The sequence below is a fragment of the Macrobrachium rosenbergii genome, chromosome 41 (assembly GCF_040412425.1).
Source record: "Macrobrachium rosenbergii isolate ZJJX-2024 chromosome 41, ASM4041242v1, whole genome shotgun sequence".
NCBI lineage: Eukaryota > Metazoa > Arthropoda > Malacostraca > Decapoda > Palaemonidae > Macrobrachium > Macrobrachium rosenbergii.
Genome location: NC_089781.1, coordinates 1,183,627 through 1,204,182, shown reverse-complemented (window position 1 = coordinate 1,204,182; position 20,556 = coordinate 1,183,627). Strand labels below are relative to the sequence as shown.

The 20,556-nt window shown below is 37.4% G+C and overlaps 1 protein-coding gene across 2 annotated transcripts in view; it reads right to left on the bottom strand.

The window, feature by feature from the left end:
- LOC136826564 (upstream stimulatory factor 1-like) overlaps window positions 1–20,556 on the bottom strand; it is a 74,460-nt gene that overhangs the window by 13,044 nt on the left and 40,860 nt on the right. For both annotated transcript variants that reach the window (XM_067083749.1, XM_067083748.1), the window contains one exon: window positions 14,798–15,027. In XM_067083749.1, coding sequence (XP_066939850.1) covers window positions 14,798–15,027 — 230 coding nt within the window. The remainder of the gene's footprint in view (window positions 1–14,797; window positions 15,028–20,556) is intronic.

Below are 20,556 nucleotides of genomic sequence, written 5' to 3'. Positions count from 1 at the left end.
AACGTTGAAGTGCACCTCCCCAGGCTGTTTGGCCGGAGACTTATTGATTGAGCTCAGAGCTATTTGCTCTGGCCGCCTGCGCAGGTTGTTCACATTAACATTCAGGTTTGCCTGCAGGCCAACTGCGCAGGTATAAATGAACGTTAATGGTGGCCTTAACTCAGGTGCAAATACCAACCTGATATTAACAACCACAGAGCCAGATTCCCCCTCCCCTCTAACCAAGGTTACATCTACCATGCACTGAAAAATATTTAGAGATGAGATGTAACCAATCAAAGAATTGTTAACAAATACCCTGCTCACTCTTTAACAAAACCTCTGTAAATTCTTTATTTACGTGAACATGGGTAGCGATAACACATATTCCAAACATTTCCCAACCAAGATTAATATAAGTTAAAGCCAATATATTTTCCCACCTAGGAACTTTAGGAAAACAGAATTATGTATGGTCTACAAACATCAGAGAAGAAAATTAACAGACTTTACACAAGTAAAAATGGTATTTTCATAATAAAATTAAATTTCATTTATACTTACCAAGTACAGTAATTACAAAGCTAATGTTTCTAACTAGCTCAGCAGCTTGAATTTTGAAATTTGCAGTACCGCTTCTATTGTTTTAGTGTAGGTGACAAGACCCCACCCACTTTCAGGGGAGAATAGGTACAACACAACTGAAGAGCTAAATTCATTTGTGCCCTATGTCCATGAGAGGGAAGGAGGGAGGGCTCCAATTGCGTAATTACTTAGGTAAATATATATACAATATGAAACTTAATTTTATGAAAAAAAAAATAGCATTTTCATATAACTAACTTACCAAGTACAGGCAGTCCCCAGTTATTGACAGGCTTGGTTATCGGCGATCCGGTTTTTCGGCATTTGTCTAGCGACGAAAATCAGCTTTTCGGGGCCAATATGCATCAATTTCCTCTTACCTGCATTGATACATACCTAACAGAGGTGCTGATAACCAAAAATCAGCGATTTTTGGCGCTTACTGATAAGTGGCGAATATCGCCAAAAAAAGCAACGAAAAGCCCCAATTTTCGGTTATCGGCGATTTTCGCCTACCGTCACCCCATTGGAATGGAACCCCTGCTGATAACCGGGGACTGCCTGTAATTACATAGCTGAATTCCATATTGACAGGAGGTGAGATGCATGGACATATTCTACTCCAAAAAATTCAGTAAGGAAAAAAATTTTAAAATAGAAAAGGTAGCTAGTACTGGTTAAAATGCTTGTTGTAACCTTACCTGGTAAGAGAGCTACTGCGCTCATCTTAACCCGTAGTGGCGTGGCGATATAGCCATGGAGCGTCTACTTCAGTGGCAGCTTTGTAGCGAAGGAGCATTCCAATGGCTAGCAAAACTTCAAAAAGTGCCCTTGACCTGGGTGCAATACCATAATAAAAGACAACCAGACAGCACTGTCACCTACACAAAATTAAAAAACCACTACCTACCCATTAAAAGACTGGTGGGTATTCCAGGTACACAGTACCCTAGGCACTACTTAAGGTTCTTTGCAGCATGCCTTCGGCCCCTAGCTGCAACCCCTATTGTTCCTTTTACTGTACCTCCTTTCTTATTCTCTTCTTCCATCTTACTTTCCACCCTCTCCTAACAATTGATTCATAGTGCAACTGTGAGGTTTTCCTCCTATTACACCTTTCAAACCTTTTACTGTCAATTTCCCTTTCAGCGCTACATGACCTCATAGGTCCCAGTGCTTGGTCTTTGACCTAAATTCTATATTCAATTTAATTCCATGGCCAGCCACAGATAACGGACCCAGGGTACTGCTGTTCTCGAACACTGTCTCCACTTCCCGTAAATGTGTCGCAAACAATGAATTACACTTCCAAAAAGTTGATTGAAGAATTGCAGTTATGGACATGTTATGTTTAAAAGCCAACAGGGTAGTGACTGCTCTAATTTCATGGGCTTTAACTTTAAAAACTGCTTAGATAAAAGGTCTTCCCAAATTCTTGAGTGTGAATCAGAGATAAAGTCTCTTAAAACGAATGACATAGTATTCTTGGAAAGCAGCCGGGAAGGATTTTTTACGGGACACCAGAGGTTACTAGAGGGACCTCTGGTCCTCTCAGAACAGGATTTACGGGGCACCAGAGGTTACTAGAGGGAACTCTGATCCTCTCAGTCCTGTTCAGGGATTATTATTATTAATAAGATAGTTTAACAAGACCACTGAGCTGACCATCAGCTCTCATTTGGCTGGCCCGAAGGATTAGGATGAAATACCAGGTCTAGGCCATAGGCCTAGAACTGGGACCAAATAGGTCATTCGCATGATGATGAAAAATGAAAATGAAGTTTAAAAGAAAAAACTGTATAATGAACATGCTTTTACACTGAGACACATGCATACCATAAATACATTCGCTTGTTTCCATACATACCAAAAAAATTTAAAGATTACAAAGAATAAAATAAAAAAAAAAAAAAATTCAAAATTAAAATTCAGAATAGATTACATATATATATTTTTTTCATTCATTAAACGCCCTACGGGGCTTCTGTATTTTCATAATTTGCTTGGTTTTATATTTTGTCTATTAAGTTACACTTCATGAATATTAAAATTGGGATGACTGAAAATGTACAAGATTCCGACAAAATTTCCTCCATCGACTTCTTTCCAAAGGTTGATACTCGCTGTTGATTACACTTTTGGACAGTCACACAACTCATGTTTGACTGTTATCAACACTTTGCATTCTGGGCATTTGGGAGGAGGGCCATTTGGACTGTTCATCAAGTGACCGTGTCAAACGAGTGTGGCCTATTCGCAGAAGCATCAGAATTACTTGTGCGTCTCTCTCTCTCTCTCTCCGACATGATGAGCTCCATTTTCCAACACTGAATTTTATCTGTTTCAATTTATTATTTACAGGTTCCTCGTTCCATATACTTTGCCATTTATTTACAATGATTGTTTTTATATCTCTTAAGTAATCACTAATTGGGATTTTTACAATTGCTCTTGCCATGTGGACTGCTTCTTTAGCTGCTTTATCAGCTTCTTCATTTCCTTTAATCCCTACATGGGCAGGGATCCAACATATTTCAATATTTTTTCCATTATTATACAATTTATGGAGTTCATATTCAATTTCCTGTACAATACTATTTTTTGAGTAGTAACCTTGAACGGCTTCTATAGAGCTTCTTGAGTTGCTAAAAATAACAAAATTATTGAATGATATTTGCTTTATAATTTTGATGGCTACTGCAATTGCACACAACTCTACTGTTAAGGCTGAGGCATTATTAGGCAAAGATAACTGATATGACTTGTTCTGGGATATAGCTGCATATCCTACTCCATGTTGTGATTTAGACCCATCTGTAAAAATCGCGTAATGTGACCGTTTTTGTCTTATATGATCTATGGTTTTTTGTCTATGGTGTTCTGGGACATATGAAGAGCTTTTTGGTAAATATTTCAACTGTGTGCAAGTCCTTACTTTATTCATTGTCCAATGGGGTGGTAACTTCACTGTTGAAGGTATTTGTATATCTATGTTCAGTGACTCAAACAATCTATTAGCTCTAATTGGGAAAGGAGGTGGATAACTGTTTATAAATATATCCCTTAGATCAAATAGATTTTTGGTTGGTGAATCACTTGTCCTGATTCTTAATGAACTTTTCATTGTTATGAACACTCTATGGAGGAACAGTGGCAGTTTGCTACATTCGACTTGTACTGAGGAGACTGGTGAGGATTTAAATGCTCCTGTGCATATTCTTAGTCCTTCATTGTGAACTGGATCTAATATTTTCAGTGCAGCTTCTGATGCTGAACCATATATTTCACTTCCAGTCAATGATTGATAACACTGTTGCTTTATACAGTATGGTAAGAGTATGTCTACCAGCTCCCCAATTTGTGTGTGATAGTTTTTTAATTACACTTAGCGCCCTTTTGCATTTTGATTTTGATTTTATGTAAGTTATATAGGCTTTCCAATTCAGGTGTGCATCAAATACTAATTCTAAAAATTTTGCAGTATGGCTAATTGGTATAAAATGGTTTCTGATTTTCAATTCTACTTCACATTTTTTCCAATTTTTATTTTTATAAAACATGACAGCTTGAGTTTTTTCTATGGAAAACCTAAAGCCTACAGATGAGGTCCATTCATCTATTTTTATTATGGTTTTATTGATCATTCGTTCTGCATGCTTTATTTGTGACGCTGTATATGACAAAATCATCCATGTACAAGTTACTTTTAATTCTGACCGGCAGCATGTTACTGATATCATCAATTGCTAATGTAAACAAAGTACCACTAAGGACACTCCCTTGTGGAACTCCATTTTAAAGTGGAAATGTCTTGGAATAAACATTATTTATTCTCACCTGGAAAGTGTGATCAGTAAGATGGCTGCGTATGTTATTATCAAGTAATGATTTTAATATTGCATGCCTCCATGTAGCATTGTATGCCTTTTGGATGTCAAAAAAGACAGCTACTGAAATTTGCTTTCTTTCAAATCCTCTGCATATGTGGTCTTCCAAATTAGATAGAGAATCTAATGAAGACTGATTACGTTGTGAGCCAAAATGGGAAGGAGTTGAAATTTTATTTTCACGTATGTGCCATGTAAACATGCATTCACCATTTTCTCCAACAATTTGCATAGACAACTCGTTAAAGAGATTGGTCTATAATTGTTCACATTACTAGGATTTCCTCCAGGTTTTGGCATAGGAATTATTATGGCATTTTGCCATTCATCTGGAAACAAGTTTCTGAGCCATAAATGATTGTAAAGTTTTCATAAGTATGATTTTGCCAAAGGTGCTAGGTGGAAAATCATTTCAAAACAAATATCATCACCTCCAAGAGCAGATTTATTGCTGTTCAAGACAGCATATTCCAGCTATTCCATATTGAATTTCTTATAATATATATCTTCCTGTTTCAAAATTAATTATTATAGATTCTGCTTTTTCTTTATTTTTTGAAATGTTTGTCCAAATTTTGGTCACTACTTACTTTGGCAAAACTTTCCCCAAGTATTTTACTAATTTCGAGAGGATCTAAAAATTTTTGGCCATTATCTAATATAGCTTGTCTGGGTGGTCTAATGTTTGTTCCATTTATTTTTTGGAATTTTTCCCATTTTTTTTAATGGATGTTTCGTTTATTTCCGATACATAGGACCTCAAAGACATTATTTTTAAACCTTTTATGACTCTTTCTAAATTTAGCTGATATTTTATTAAATAAAGGTTTTAATGCATCTATTTCTAATAGTACAATTGTCATTTTTAATATATTGTCTTCCAAAAATGGTTTTGATTCATTTATTTTATTGGACCTTCTGTTTAGAGTATCTAACCTTCTTGCTAGAGTGTTTTTCTCGTGCTAATTCAGACAGATCATCTGACCACCAGGGAACTTTATGTTTTTTATTATGGGGCTTTGAATGAGGAATAGCTTTGTATGCTGCCTTTTAAATGAAAGACACAAAGAATGTGTTTGTCTCATTGTGATTTCTCAAATAATCATATGGCTGTATATTTCTGGTATGCATGTTAAAAATGTCCCAATCTGCTTTTTGCATGTTATAATGTGAAGAGTATGGTTTTGGTTTATTATTTAATAAGGATATTATGGGAAAATGATCACTTGAGTAGGAATCATCACACTCTAGTTTGTCAACTATATTAGTTGAACAAAGGGTGACATCTATTGAGGAAAATGTTCCATGGTTTTTCGAGCAATACATATTTACTTCGTTGTCATTCAGACAACAGAGATTATTAGTGTTCATCAGGTTTTCTATTTCTTCTCCATCTTTATCCGGTGTAATACTGTTATAGTCCCATATTGGATTATGTGCACTGAAATCTCCTACAATTAATATGGGATTCTTAAAATCTTTTATTATTTTCCGTAATATGTTTAAATCAAATCATACTTTTTATTAGGCTGGTTGTATAAGTTAATATCAAAGTTAATATCAAATAAATTATTTTCTATTTTCACTGTTATTGCTGAAATTTTTAATTCAGTGTAATCTATATCTACTTTGTCGTAATTATTTTCATTTTCCTTTGATATTGTGACTAGTAGATATTTACCTATATTTGGAACAAATTTTCTGTGTTATATACCTATAATCATTGGTTCGTATTCACTTATAAGTCGTTGGGCTTCTCCTAAGTGCATTCTCGTTAATAATCCATTTATATTCCACTGAATTAGATAACAATTGAATGGTGTAATGTGAGAGTGGTCAAATTACTCTAAATTATTTAAGCTGATTTTTTTTATTTGTTATAAGTTAATTTGTACTTTTGTAGGTCTTGATTAATTTTTTGTTGTTTTAATTTGACTTTCGTTGACTGTTACATTTTTACTATCTTGATTTAATTTTTCCATTTTGATTTTTTTAGAATGTTATCTACAACACTGATATGTTTTTCTTTGTAATATTCTAAATGTTCAATACACATGCAACCTTCTTCATGAGATTTGATGTTTGTTTTTTTCCTTATTTCTATACCTCATGAAATTTCTTATGGTCTTGGTTAGGTTTTCTTTAGTAATAGTTTTATTTTTGTGGCACATTGCTACAAAGCATTTACTACAACCACATGTATCTTCATGTTCATTAGTTTGTTGTTCCTTCTTGGTTTTTCTTGTGGTGCCTATAATTGGTGATGGGTGAATTTCTTTGCTTTCATCGTAGTTATCTGTGTGTTGGTTTTCCATTTCATCTGAATTTTGTGATTCTGCTCCTAGAGGTATTATTGTTACTATGGGTGACTGGAATGTTTGACTTAGTGTTTTGTTTCTGTACTTTAGCTTTTGGTGAGACTGGTGGGTTATTTATCTTTTTACAGCTTTGTTTGGTGGAATTAGGTGGGGTCTTATCTAGTTGCCTCTTCCGAGTTTTGTTATCCATTTTGCCACATTCCTGTGATTTTAATTCTTCTTCTTTCTCTATGTCAATTTTCGTATCTATTTCTGGTAAGGAGGTAAATCTATTGACAACTGTGATAATGTCACTGTTGTATGAAATCTCCATAGAAGAGTTCTTTTGATCATCTATTTTTTTAGTGATATTTCTTTATTTTTATTGTCATTCACTTCAGTTTGGGTATTGTTTGATTTTGAAGTATTTGCATTTCTAAATTTCTTAGCTGGGTCATTCAATCCTCTCACTTTATTTCTAACTTTGCTTCCCTGATCAACATTCCAGTTCGTTCTTGTAGTAATTTAAGTTCAGTATTGTAAATATAGAATGCACGTTTTAGATCAGGCAGGATGTTCTAGGCCACAATTTATGCATTTTGGTTGGCCACAGTTCCAGTGTTTTTATGTTCTTGCAACCTGCAATAGGCACATCTGGAAAAATTTTTGCATTTAATGGCTGTATGGCCATATTTACAACAGTTCTTGCATTGCATGGGTTTGGGAACATAAGGTCTTAGTTCCCTGTTTAATCCCAGTATTTTAACTTTCAAGGGCAAGGTTTGGCCACTGAACTTTATTTTTGCTATTTTGATAAATTTATTTTTGTCTTTCCTGCTTGGGACCTAATATAGTTCACAGTCTTCAACATTGCTGTATCTTTTATGTAATGAATCTAGAAACATTGATTTGTTTTGTATTTCTTCTTTTAGATTTGGTAATACCACTGTGCCTTGTACACTGTTCATGGTATCATACTTTGTTATGCTTATATTTATGTTCTCTATGTTTTTAATATTTTGATAATTTTCTAATTGGATTCTGATTGTTGTTTCAACCAACCATTCCCTTTTTTTAATTTGTCTTATGCTTCCATTAACAAGCAATTTTCCAATTTTAATAAGGATATTTCAATGCCAGTTTGATTCTCCAAAAGGGAATTTTTGACAGGGATATTTTATTTTGTTTATTCTTTTAGGCTCCAAGAGGCCAATGGTTTGAACTATTTTTTGTTCCTTTTTTTGATAGGGACAGGCACAGAAACATCTGGCTCATAGGAGAATGGTTCCATTATTACAATGCCAGGTCTTTTTTTTTACAGGGATATCAATGGGTCATTTTGCAGAATTTTCAATCTCCAAAGTGGGTGCAGAGGTTGTCATCTGTGCCAAAACAGTATCATCAGAGGGCCCTGGGATACTCGATTCTTTATTCTACTATTCATAAAGATCGAATAGATGGGAAAAAAAAATAAACCTGAAAACTTTAAAAAGATGTCATTAGCCTTTCATGGGGTTTATTCTTCCACTAATGGGACAAGTGAGAGCCGACTCCCAAATGTCCGCCCCCGACCCTACCCAAGAGGGGATGGGACAATATGATTAGAGTGGCTCAAGTGTAAGCCAAACCTGCTTGCCAGGACTGGGAGCATTACAAGAATACAATCATCCCCATCCTAATCGTATTATGGGCAAACCGGATAGAATGCAGAGTCCTATCCGCAGATCTAGACACCCCTGGAATCCATGGCCCAGCCCCGCAAAATAGTTCTGCCCCTGAGATATCAATCTGATATCTCTCAGGTCTAAACATTATCAGGTAGTTGATGATCCTACCACAGTTCTCACTATTTAGCTTCGGATATAAATCCAATACCAGCTATGATATCTTTTCCTATTTAACAGGCCCAATAAATTTCAGCAAAAGTGAAAAATTCCAAAAAATTAGTCCAAAGTAATGTGAAATAATATATGAGACTTGGACTCAAACCTGGGAACAAATTCCTGGGGTTCAAGAGCCCCCCCTCACCACGTCAAGGTGGTCCCATATCGAGGGGGCCTGTTCAGATAATACCTCAATGCCCTTACAAGGACAAAGAGCTCTCTTCTTCTTCCTCTGGACCAAGAATGTCCATCAAACTCCTGATGATGAGTGGGGCCAGGGTTAGGAGTCTCGTTCTTATTCACAAAACCCAAGGTAACAGAGCAGACTGCAACTCCTTAGGGAGAATCCGACTCTTTTATCTATGGTCTGCAGCTCGCTGACTCTTTTGGACATAGCCAAAGCAACAAGAAAGAAAGTTTTCCTTGTCAAGTCTCTAAAAAGATGGAGCGAAGGGGCTCAAATGGAGGACCCGAAAGCCACTTGAGGAATAGGTCCAGATTTCAGGTGACTGAGTCTGTCTTACTATGCTTAGTTGTGTCAAAGGACTTAATCAAATTACTGACATCCTGATTAGATCGTAGATCCAGGTCTCTGTCTAAATGTGGAACCTAGCATGGCTCTGTATCCCTTGATGGTAGACGAAGATAAACCTCTGGAAGTCCTCAACAAAAGCAAAAATCTGCAATCTGCATCACAGGGATTTGAGTAGGAGAGATGTTATGTTTTCTACACCAGTTGCAGAAAACTGCCGACTTAGCTTGGTAGACCCTAGAAGACTGGCGTCTACACTTTGCAATCGCCTCTGCAGCTGGTCTTGAAAAGCCTTTCGCTCTGACAAGTCTGCTGACAATCTGAATCCTGTCAGAGCAAGAGCGGACAGACCTCGGTGGAACTGTCAGAAATGCAGCTGTTTGAGAAGTCTTGGAAAGTCCACTAGAAGCCTGAGGAGGTCTGGGAACCACTCCTTTCGAGGCCAGAACAGAGTTACTAGGGTCACTGAAGCATTGTGGCAAGTTAAAAACTTGTTTAAAAGTTTCCCTGACCATGCTGAATACAGTAGTGGGAAGGCATACAGGTCCAAGTTTGACCAATTCTGGAGCATGGCATATGTCCCCAATGCAAGAGGGTCCAGGGCTGGAGAACAAAACAACGGGAGGCAAAAGAGGAGGTCCTTCGTTGCTTCGCAGAGAGAGGGAGTGAGTGCCTCCCTGATTCTTTATGTAAGACAGAGCGGTGGTGTTGCCATAGTGGACCACTACTGCCTTGTTTAACATGGCCTTTGCAAATGATTGCAAATAATTGAAGACCTAAATGAATAGTCTTCAATTTCCTCACGTTGATGTGAAGGTTCCTCTCTTCAGGCGACCAAACCCCATAAACTTCCATGTATTCCAAAAGAGCAACCCCCCCAACCCAGATCTGAAGCATCTGAGTACAAGGCTAGGCTGGGGCTCAGAGGAAGGGGAGACTTCCTTCTAAAAGCCTTCTTTCTGAAAGCCACCACCGCAAGTCCTCCTTGATTTCTGGAGTTAGTGGAAATACAAACGAGTCCGGGTGCTTTTTCCTGTTCCAGCTGGCCTTCAGGAAGAATTGCAGTACCTCATGTGGAGTGTTCCAAGACTAACAAACTTCTCGACGGATGTGAGGGTTCCTAAGAGACTCATCTACCTGTTGGCCGAACAGGACAGGAGGGAGAGGAAACTGCAGACCATCTGAAGGCATGATTGGATTCTTTTGGGGAACGGAAAAGCCCAAAAACTAAGCTAGTCGATCATCATCCCCAAACAGAGAATTACTTGAGTCGAAGTCAGTTGAGAATTTGGTAAGTTGGTGAGTAAACCCAGCAACTAGGCCAGGAGGAGGGTTTTCCGAAGGTCCTCCATGCACTGTGCTCTTGATGGAGAGCGAAGAAGCCAATCGACTAAGGTACAGGGAGACACTGATGCCCATGAGGTGTAGCCACTTCACAAGAGGGGCAAGCATACAAGTGAAAACTTGAGGAGCTGTAGGGAGGCCAAAGCACAGATCCTGAAACTGAAAGACTCTGCCCTGAAACATGAACCTGAGGTACTTACTGGAGTCCAGATGTACGGGGACGTGGAAGTATGCGTCCTGCATATCGATGGTTACCATCCAGTTACCCTGGTGAATGGATGATAGAACTGATTGGCTTGTTTCCATTTTGAATTTTGTTTTCTGAACGAAAAAATTCAGGCGCTGACGTTGAGGACAGGTCTCCAACCCCTTGATGAATTAGGGACCACAAACAGACAGGTGTAAAAACCCTGTGCTGGCATCCTCAACCACTTCTACAGCTCTTTTCTTGAAAAGAGATGAAACCTCTTCTGCAAGGGCCGAATACCTCTCTGAGCCCACTGAGTAGGCTGTCAATGGATGGGTGTCGACACTAAGGGAGGATTCTCCCTGAATCAGATAGAGTAGTCCTCTTTCAGAACTATCGAAATCCACTGCTCTACACCTCTGGCTTCTCATTTTTCCCAGAAATGGAGAAGCCTGGCTCCCACTGGCACACGGAGGACAGGATCTTCACTTATGAGCAGAAGGTTTTGTGGAGTCTTTTTAAGTGATCGGACCGAACGCACATTAGAGTGGGGTCTGGGCTGGAATCTTGCCCTACTGCCATGAAAGGGCTGCTGTTGGAGAGGAGAGACCGTCTTAGCACTAAACGAGGCTGGCTCTTTCGGACACTTGGTTGACTGAGCCAGAAGATCTAGAGTAGACTTCTTTTGAAGATCTGAGGCTATCTCCTGTACTGTGGCTCGAGGAAAAAGATGTAGATGATCCAAAGGTGAAAAAAGGAGAACATTTTTCTTGGTGGAAGTAACACTTTTGGTGGTGAAAGAACACCAAAGTTCCCTCTTCTTCAGTACACCCATAGAAAACAAGGGAGACAATTCCAGGGAGCTGTCCCTAATGGCTTTGTCTGTGCAAGAAAGCACACCTAGCCAATCTGCAGGCAAGTCCTCTGCAAGATCGCCACAGTCTTCGATCTTCTTTGCAAGAGTGCCAACTGCCAATCTAAAAGACCAAGCACTTCAAGTACTTTAAAAACATTTCTCACTAAATGGTCTAATTCTGTAGAAGAGAACATGATCTTGTCCAACGAGAAAGTTGACTTCGGGATGAACCAATAAGGTCAGAGAATCCCCTTGGGAGGAGGCAGCAACTCCCAAAGGAGCTTCTCCGGTGCCATACGAGAGATATCTCCTACATGAAAGACAAGAGGGAGGATAACAGAAGACCGCCTCGCCCTGCTCTCTCTTCTCTGAGAGCCACTCTCCACTATCTTTCAAGGCTTTCCTGGACGAGGAAGACAGTACCATCTTAGTAGGCTGGAGAGAGGACAGAAAAGCAACCAAGAAATATCCGAGTAGAGCTGCATACGCCATGGGAGTAGGTGCCTGGTCAAGAACCTCGTCATCTGAAGAAATCAGAGAAGGAGACAAGTTCGGAGGGTACTTTGTTACTGCAGGTGCCCTCTGAAGAAGGCCCAAAATATCATCGAGTTGGAGCTGAATGGGTGCCAGCGAAGGCTCATGCTCCATATCAGCAGGAGTAATACCAGCAGGAACTCAAGAGGTGGCGCTGGGTGCTTGACAGCTGGCGCTGAGCATATGGAAGGTGGTGCCGAGTGCTCAGAAACTGGCGCTAGGCGCCTAGAAGAGGACAATGGGTGCATTCAGTAACTGGATAGGCACTTGGACGCCAAATACTGGCGCTCTTCCACTGGACTCTCAGGAGAAAAACGTTCTGGGTTGTTCTAGAAGTTACAGGACAGCCATGGACCGTGCTCAGGCTCCTTGAGTCGCTTGCAGGGAGGCGGAGAAGAGCAGTCTGCAACCGTTACATGCCTCTTCAAAGATAAGGATTCATCTGAGAAGTGCCTTCGGTACCACTTATCAGGGCTGGAATCTGAAGCACTGGAAGAAAGCCCATGCACATCCTTTTCGACGGCTTTCCAATGGCTGTTTGTTGAGATCTACCACTGGTCAGCAGGCTTGACTGAGGGGGGGCAACTATCCATGGGCAAAACCCACCAACCTTCCTTGGACTTCCAGTATGCAGGCTCTCAGGTTTAGGGGAGTCTGACAGTGACCTTTGTCTGGGAGCACTGCCAGGACGAGTAACCACTGATTATATGTTAGTTTTATAAGTTAATTGTCATTATTTTTATTTTGTGGGCATTAGTATAAAAGCACATTTAATCTTATAAAATGTTGGCATTAACAAAAAAACAACACTCACCCTGATCTTGGTTGCTGGAGATATAAAATCACAGCACATTTAATCTTATAAAATGTTTTCAAGGTTGGACCTCAACTGCTCAAGACCTCCCAAAAACGAAAAACTCCCGACAGACCGACAGACAGAGAGACAGCCAGAAAAACTTCTTTATGTTGGGAAATGCTAAATAAAAACAAATTTCTTCATCCTCTATAATGTTTTTATAGCATTTCTTTATGTTTAAAAAGTATCTGTTCTTGTTGTGAAGTCATAGGAAGTGACGTCATAGGTCAGAAATGGCGGGAGGGAAAGAAAATGTAAACAAACGCGGGCAGGAGTGTTGAACTTGGATTGGAACAGTGTAGTGAGGTATAGAGAGCTCTCTGATGGTTAGGTCGGTAATTTTGGTTTGTAAGTCTGGTTTGTGGTTTTTGTTGTCGTAATCTGGATTGCATAATAAAAGAACAACGTGAGCAGGTGGGTGGATCGCATAACTGAAACATTTTTGGACGGGTTAGGCTAGGAAAATTCTCAACCACCTCCTCCACTGACACTGCACTTGCACTCACACATTTGACACACATTTTGTCCATAAGAACCTTCACAGATGCCCCTAACTGAGCAATAGAATTAACTATGAGACCAAATTTCTGGTCAACGCAGGCTTCGAGACTGGCAATGGCATTAGGGTTGGAAGCATGGGAGCCAGGTAGAGGAGTGGGTGGAATAGTCAGAGGGCTGAGTAATGGGGACAAAGCAGGTAAAGGAGATGACAAACAGGTAAATCGGCTACACCCGATTTAGTACATTCTAAACTGGCTAAGTTCCTAGCTTCGGCTCTAGCAGCCACCTTCCTCATCCTGTCTCTTTCAAACTTATCTAAATGGGCTTTTTAAATTAAAGACTTCCATTTCCCCTGATCCCAGTCCCTGCATTCAACACAATTACTACATTGTGTGTGAATCATAAGAGGTTTTCGTCAATCTAGTTTTGCAGCCTTTGCTGCAAAAATGAATACTAGAAGCACTAGAGTCAGACATAGTCAGGAATAAGGTTGTAATCAATGAAAACCAAGTCTAAATAAACCTAAGCTACCTAGGAATAGTGCAAAAGCTACCAAATAATGAATACTTCACCAAATGGGGAAAAAGTACAACCACCTGGTGACAAAAATACTAAATAAAGCTGCTCAAGACAACTGAAGTTCAGTCATTGACTGGCAGAAACAAACTGAGCTCTTCAGCTGTGTTGTACCTATTCTCCCCTGAAAATGGGCAGCGTCTTGTCACCTATACTAAAACAACAGAAGCACTACTGCGAATTTCAAAATTAAGCTGCTGCGCGAGTTAGAAACATTAGCTATGTAATTACTTGGTAAGTTATTTATATGAATTGGCAATTTGTTTTATTAAATAATTTCTAAAAAACCATTTTTCACCATAGTCAAATAGTAAAGACCAACTGTAAAGATGTGCTCACTACAAATACCTCGATGACTTACAACTAGCAGTTAGCCTCTGAGCTCCCTCCATACAGACAGCTAATTCAAAAATACACATTCAAAAGTTACTTAAAATCTTTAATGGTCTACTCACTGCCAACCTTAATGCATGTAAAATAAGTGGTAAGTATATATGTACTGTAACACAGTACAAGAATACTAATCAGCATCACATACTCACAAACCCGTTACCTTCTCTAAATGTGTTTCTGTTAATTCATCAGCAATACTGTATTCAATACTTATAACACTACAATGAATGCAAATTTTAACTATATTTCATTACCTTATATCTCATACTTAATTGAAAATGTGAATCATGGATATCCAGTATTATCTCCATGGATGCACATACTGTAAGGCCATGTAAAACTTTGTGAGAGCACAGCAAATATGTTTTAAAGTTTTGTAAAACATACCTGTGCACTTTTTGAGTGAGCTTCTGGGCATTCAGGTATGATTTTGGCAAGACGACATATCCAGGTATTGATTTTATCCCTCCTCCTACGTTCTACTTCATTGTGGGTTACACGTCTTTTCTCTTCCCTGGTAGAACCAGTCAATCTTGGATTCAGAGTTTCGCTTGTTCTTGGAGCAAGTTTACTGGGAGATGTGTTGGTAAGAACATCGCTGATCACATAAAACTGACCTGATGAACAAATTTCATGAGATCAGACCTGAAGTCAAGACAACCAATGATGATAGGTAGGTATTTACTTAAAGCAGTATGTAAATTGAGCAAAAAACAGTCCAATGATTTCCTATTACTTGTGAAATGTTTATAAAGTACTTATAGTACAATATACAGTTTTGGAAATGTACCCACAGTACAGTGTCTACAATGAGTTTTAGGGGATATAAAGGAAACAGCACTAAAGGTGTTATACAGCACCTACTTGACCCCCTACTACACTCCTTTATGCCTTGGGAATTTACATGTGTCTTCTTCAATTTTTCTCCAACCAGTTGACCATCTTATCTAGTTCTGAGGTGTGACAATTTTCTACCTTCATTCAATAATAAATTCTCCAGGCTATACCTATGGATTTATACATGTGTTCTCTTGCAACAACACTTTGTAATAAAAAAAAAGATGTCATTAAAAATTAAAAATAAACTACCTCTAAGTGATTCACAAAGCAAGGCAATATCCAACATTCTTAGAATATCTCACTATTGGGGCACAAATGCAGTATACATATTTATAACATTTTTCTGAGGAGTTGGTTTGAATAACAAATTACTTTTCAATACTAAGGGATTCCTCACTAAAATGCTATTAGCTTAATGTTCAATGTCAACTTGTAAGAACATGAATCAAGGAAGTTGATCTCCCCCTTCTACGTAAGTACAGTCCTAAGCTATGAGGCTCTCAAATCTCTACACATCAAAAAAATTTCCCAGACAAACATTAATTAACAATACATAACAATTCACAGCATATTAAGACAATATATGGATAGTGAAAAATATAATGCTATGCCACTGGAGTTAAAAGGATACTGCAAAAACACTTTAATATCATCTACAGAGTGCCATGCAATGAAAATTCGACCTGGTAACATCTTATCAGTAAATCTAGCATGGCAGTATGTACTACAACTTCTCTGCAGCATTCCCTTTACTTCAGCAGCACTGCTTTATACTTTTCCATTCTCATGTGTTCTCTTTAGTTTCCTCATACCTAGCAGTCTAATATTGAAAATTTTATGAACCTGTTTAAAATCTCAACTATACAAGGCAACCCACATAAGCAAAATATTCCTCCTGGGTACTGCAGGAACTTTTAGTAAAAATTATAAATAAAGGAATATTCCTTCTTGTACTGCAGGAACTTTTAGTAAAGATATGAACCTAACTTATTATGATAGAACAGAAACCATGCCCTTAAGCTAATTCTTTTTAGTTGACTTCAAGATATCAAACCTCTGAATCAAAATGAATGTGATTCATGCCACAATACTAGCACAAAAAAACATGCATTACATACTTCACCTTCCTGAACTTGCAAAGTTCAACTTAACACTATACATAACATAAAGGCTTAGTAAACTTTACTCAGAATCCTATTACTTCTAGATAATAAAATGACAAATAACACAAACTTAAAGGGAAAAAGTGTAAACAGTAATCTAAGAAACCAACGTATTCTCATATTTTTTCATCTATAAAACTCTGTATAGAAGGCAATCATTCATACAAAACTACTTTGACAGGTTTTCATCTTCTTGTGGTCATCAACCATAAGATTTAAGCCCTTCTCAGCATTAATAGAACATTTAGTATCATGTCATTCTTGCATTTCACACTATTATAAATGAAATCTCATGTCCTGTACACCTTCAAGAAAATTCTGCAGCTGGAATCTGCCAATTTTAAGCTAGACAGCACTCTCCCTGTGAATATCCTTAACCCTTATGCCCTAGAGGTATTGATTTTGCCCCATAGCCATTAGACAGAGATAAAATACTGAATATCTCAATAAACTTTTTTGTTTGTTGAAGTATTATTTTTAATAATAATAAGCTTGTACAATCATACATAAAAAAGTAAACACATAGCCTTTATAACAGAAATAATTAAACTTAAACATCCTTAAAAAACCATACATGTGACTGAACAACAAACAAACTTTCAAAGCTGAATTTCTTTCCACTGGCAGACATGTTCAAAGTAGCCTATGCTACAGGAGTAAAAAAGATCAAATACACTATATGTACTCGTTCCATTACTTTGACACTCAGTAACATAAAAACATTGAATAACAAAAATAGCAGCATCAGGTAAAATACAAATCTTCATTATCCTTCTTTGCAACTCCTCTTGAGTGAAACATGTCTCCTTTCTCGGAGAGAAAAAAATTGAAACTTGACTGGGTGGCTGAGTTTCCATGGAGACCTTTACACCCTAGATATGGGCAGTGAGTGAAAGCTGCCGAAATTGAACTTTGTAAAAATTATGGCACTTTCACTATGAACCTTAACATTCCACAGACACACTTTCCTCAGAATCTTCATTTTCTTTGTCAGTGCCAATGTTTCTGCTGAACAGAGTAGCACAGCCCTTGTGCATGCAACATGAAGTTTTTGCTTTAATTAGTAATGGGATATTTCTGTTTAACACAAGTCTTGCCAAATTTCATTGGGGCTGCAACTACTCTTGCTAAATGACCCTCTCAATTCCTGCTTCACAATCCAGTGTGTTCCCAAAGTAACAAAAATGTTCTATCTCTTCAAAGACCTACAGTTCTACATCAAATATGTCCACTAAATCCAACGGACAGAAACTTGATCTAAAAATGTTCAGCACCACCCACTGTGGGAATTTTTTTGCATTAAAAGATATATTTGATTTTGGAACAAACTACCAACCAAGACTGTCAATAGTACATACAACTACCACCGAGCTCACAATTAGAAAAAGTAATAAACAAATATGTGATATCTTAACCCTTAAACGCCGAGCCTCTATTTACAAAAGTGTCTATCGTATGCCGGCGGCGTTCGGGAGTTAGCGCCGAAGCGGAAAAAAAGTTTTTTTCAAAAAATCACAGCATGCTTAGTTTTTAAGATTAAGAGTTCATTTTTGGCTCCTTTTTTTTGTCATTGCCTGAAGTTTAGTATGCAACCATCAGAAATGAAAAAAATATCATTATCATATATAAATATTGAAATATATGACAGCGCGGGAAAAAAAATTTCATATATAATTGTATACAAATCGTGCTGTGAGCAAAACGGTTAAAGCTAACAAGTTATTTTTTTTCTTTGTAATGTACACTAAATTGCGATGATTTTGGTATATAACAAATTGTAAAATGATCAAAGCAACACAGAGAAAATATTATCACAAAATGATGCATGAATTCGTAACGCGCGGACGTATAAAAGTTTTTTTCAAAAATTCACCATAAATCGAAATATTGTGCTAGAGACTTCCCGTTTGTTGAAAAATGAAGGTAATTGATTGAATATTACTAGACTGTAAGTGTTTTAGCTTACAATTGCAGTTTTCGACCATTTAGGTCGAGTTAAAGTTGACCGAAGGTCGAATTTTTTCTATTTATCGTGATTTATATGAAAATATTTCAAAACTGATAAAAGCTACAACCATGAGTTATTTTTCCTGCATTCTACATGAAATTGCGCACATTTTCATATATAAAACTTTATGTAACGACTAATATAAAACAGTGCAAACATTACAACAACGTGTCGAAAGAATTTCTGAGATGTTCGGCAGAGTTACCGCGGACGTAAGGAAAAAGTTTTTTCAAAAATTCACCATAAATCGAAATATTGTGCTAGAGACTTCCAATTTATTGCAAAATGAAGGTACATGATTGAATATTACTAGAATGTAAGAGTTTTAGCTTACAACTGCGTTTTTCGACCATTTCGGCCGAGTTAAAGTTGACCAAAGGTTGAAATTTTGTCACATCGTGATTTATATGAAAATATTTCAAAACTGATAAAAGCTTCAACCATGAGTTATTTTCTGTTGTATTCTACATGAAATTGCACACATTTTCATATATAAAAGTTTATGTAGCGACTAATGTAAAATGGTGCAAACATTACAACAAAGTGATGAAAGAATTTCTGAGATGTTCGGCAGAGTTACCACAGACGTAAGGAAAAAGTTTTTTTTTTTTCAAAATTTCACCATAAATCGACATATTGTGCTAGAGACTTCCAGTTTGTTGCAAAATGATGGTACATGATTGAATATTACTAGAATGTAAGATTTTTAGCTTATAATTGCGTTTTTTCGACTATTTCCATTAAAGTTGACCGGGTTGAAATTTTTGCACTTATCGTGATTTATATGAAAATATTTCAAAACTGATAAAAGCTACAACCATGAGTTGATTCTAATTTTTTCAAATATAAAAGTTTATCGGTGCAAACATTATTTAAAGAATTTCTGGCGTGAAAATAAAAGTTTTTTTCAAAAATTCACTGATAAATCGAAATATTGTGCTAACCAAAATGAAGGTAAATATGTTATTACTGAATTGCAGTTTTAGCTACAATTGCATGAAATTGACCAAAGGTTGAAATTTTGGCACTTATATATGAAAATATTTAAACTGATAAAAGCTACAACCATGGGTTGTTTTTGTTGTATTTTATGAAATTGCACACATCTTCATATATAAAACTTTATGTAACGGCTAAAAAACGGTTAATTAAAACAAAATGATGAAAGAATTTCTGAAATTTTCAGCCAAGTTACCGCATGGACGTAAGGAAAAAGTTTTTTTCAAAAATTCACCATAAATCGAAATATTGTGCTAGAGACTTCCAATTTGTTGCAAAATGAAGGTAAATGATTGAATATTACTAGAATGTAAGAGTTTTAGCTTACAATTGCATTTTTCGACCATTTCGGTCAAGTCAAAGTTGACTGAAGGTTGAAATTTTTTGTAGTCGACGTGACGGTGCGCCCACTCGCACCCAACAGACAATTTTAGTCAACGTAAGATACGTCCAGTCGGCATTTAAGGGTTAAAAAGTATCTTTAAAGCATCTTTTATCTATGAAACTCAAAGTAAATCTTCCCTGTCTGCTGTTTTATGAACAGGCACTCTAAAAATTACATTTTTATAACAAAATAAAGTTTTATATACACCTACCAAGTAATTACATAGATATTAGTTTCTATTAACCGGCACCTAGAATTTTGAAATTCACGGTAGCTCTACTTTTGTTTAGGCTAGGTGAGTGACCCAGCCCACTTTTTCGGGGTAAGAGAGGAACCAGGTTAGCAAATGATCTCAATATGTTTATGCCTTCCTAACCATGCGAGGGGAGGAGGGAGGGCTCTGATTATGTAATTACTTGGTAAGTATACATAAAACTTTATCATAAAAATGTCATTTTTATATGAACTACTTACCAAGTAATTACATAGCTGAATCCCAAATTATAGGAGGTAGGATGCATGGATTATCTATCCTAATACATTACAATTAGTAATGTGAAAGAAATAGAAGAATTGCTAGCGTTAGTTAAAATGCTTGCTGGTTCCTTACCTGTTGAGAGAGCTGCTACAGGAAAGGACTACCTCTGGATGGCGCTCATCTCAACACATAGTGGCATGGCAGTGTAGCCAGGAGTCGCCTACTGCACTAGCAGGATTCCTTTGTTGCAAAGGAGTGTTCGATTGCACACAG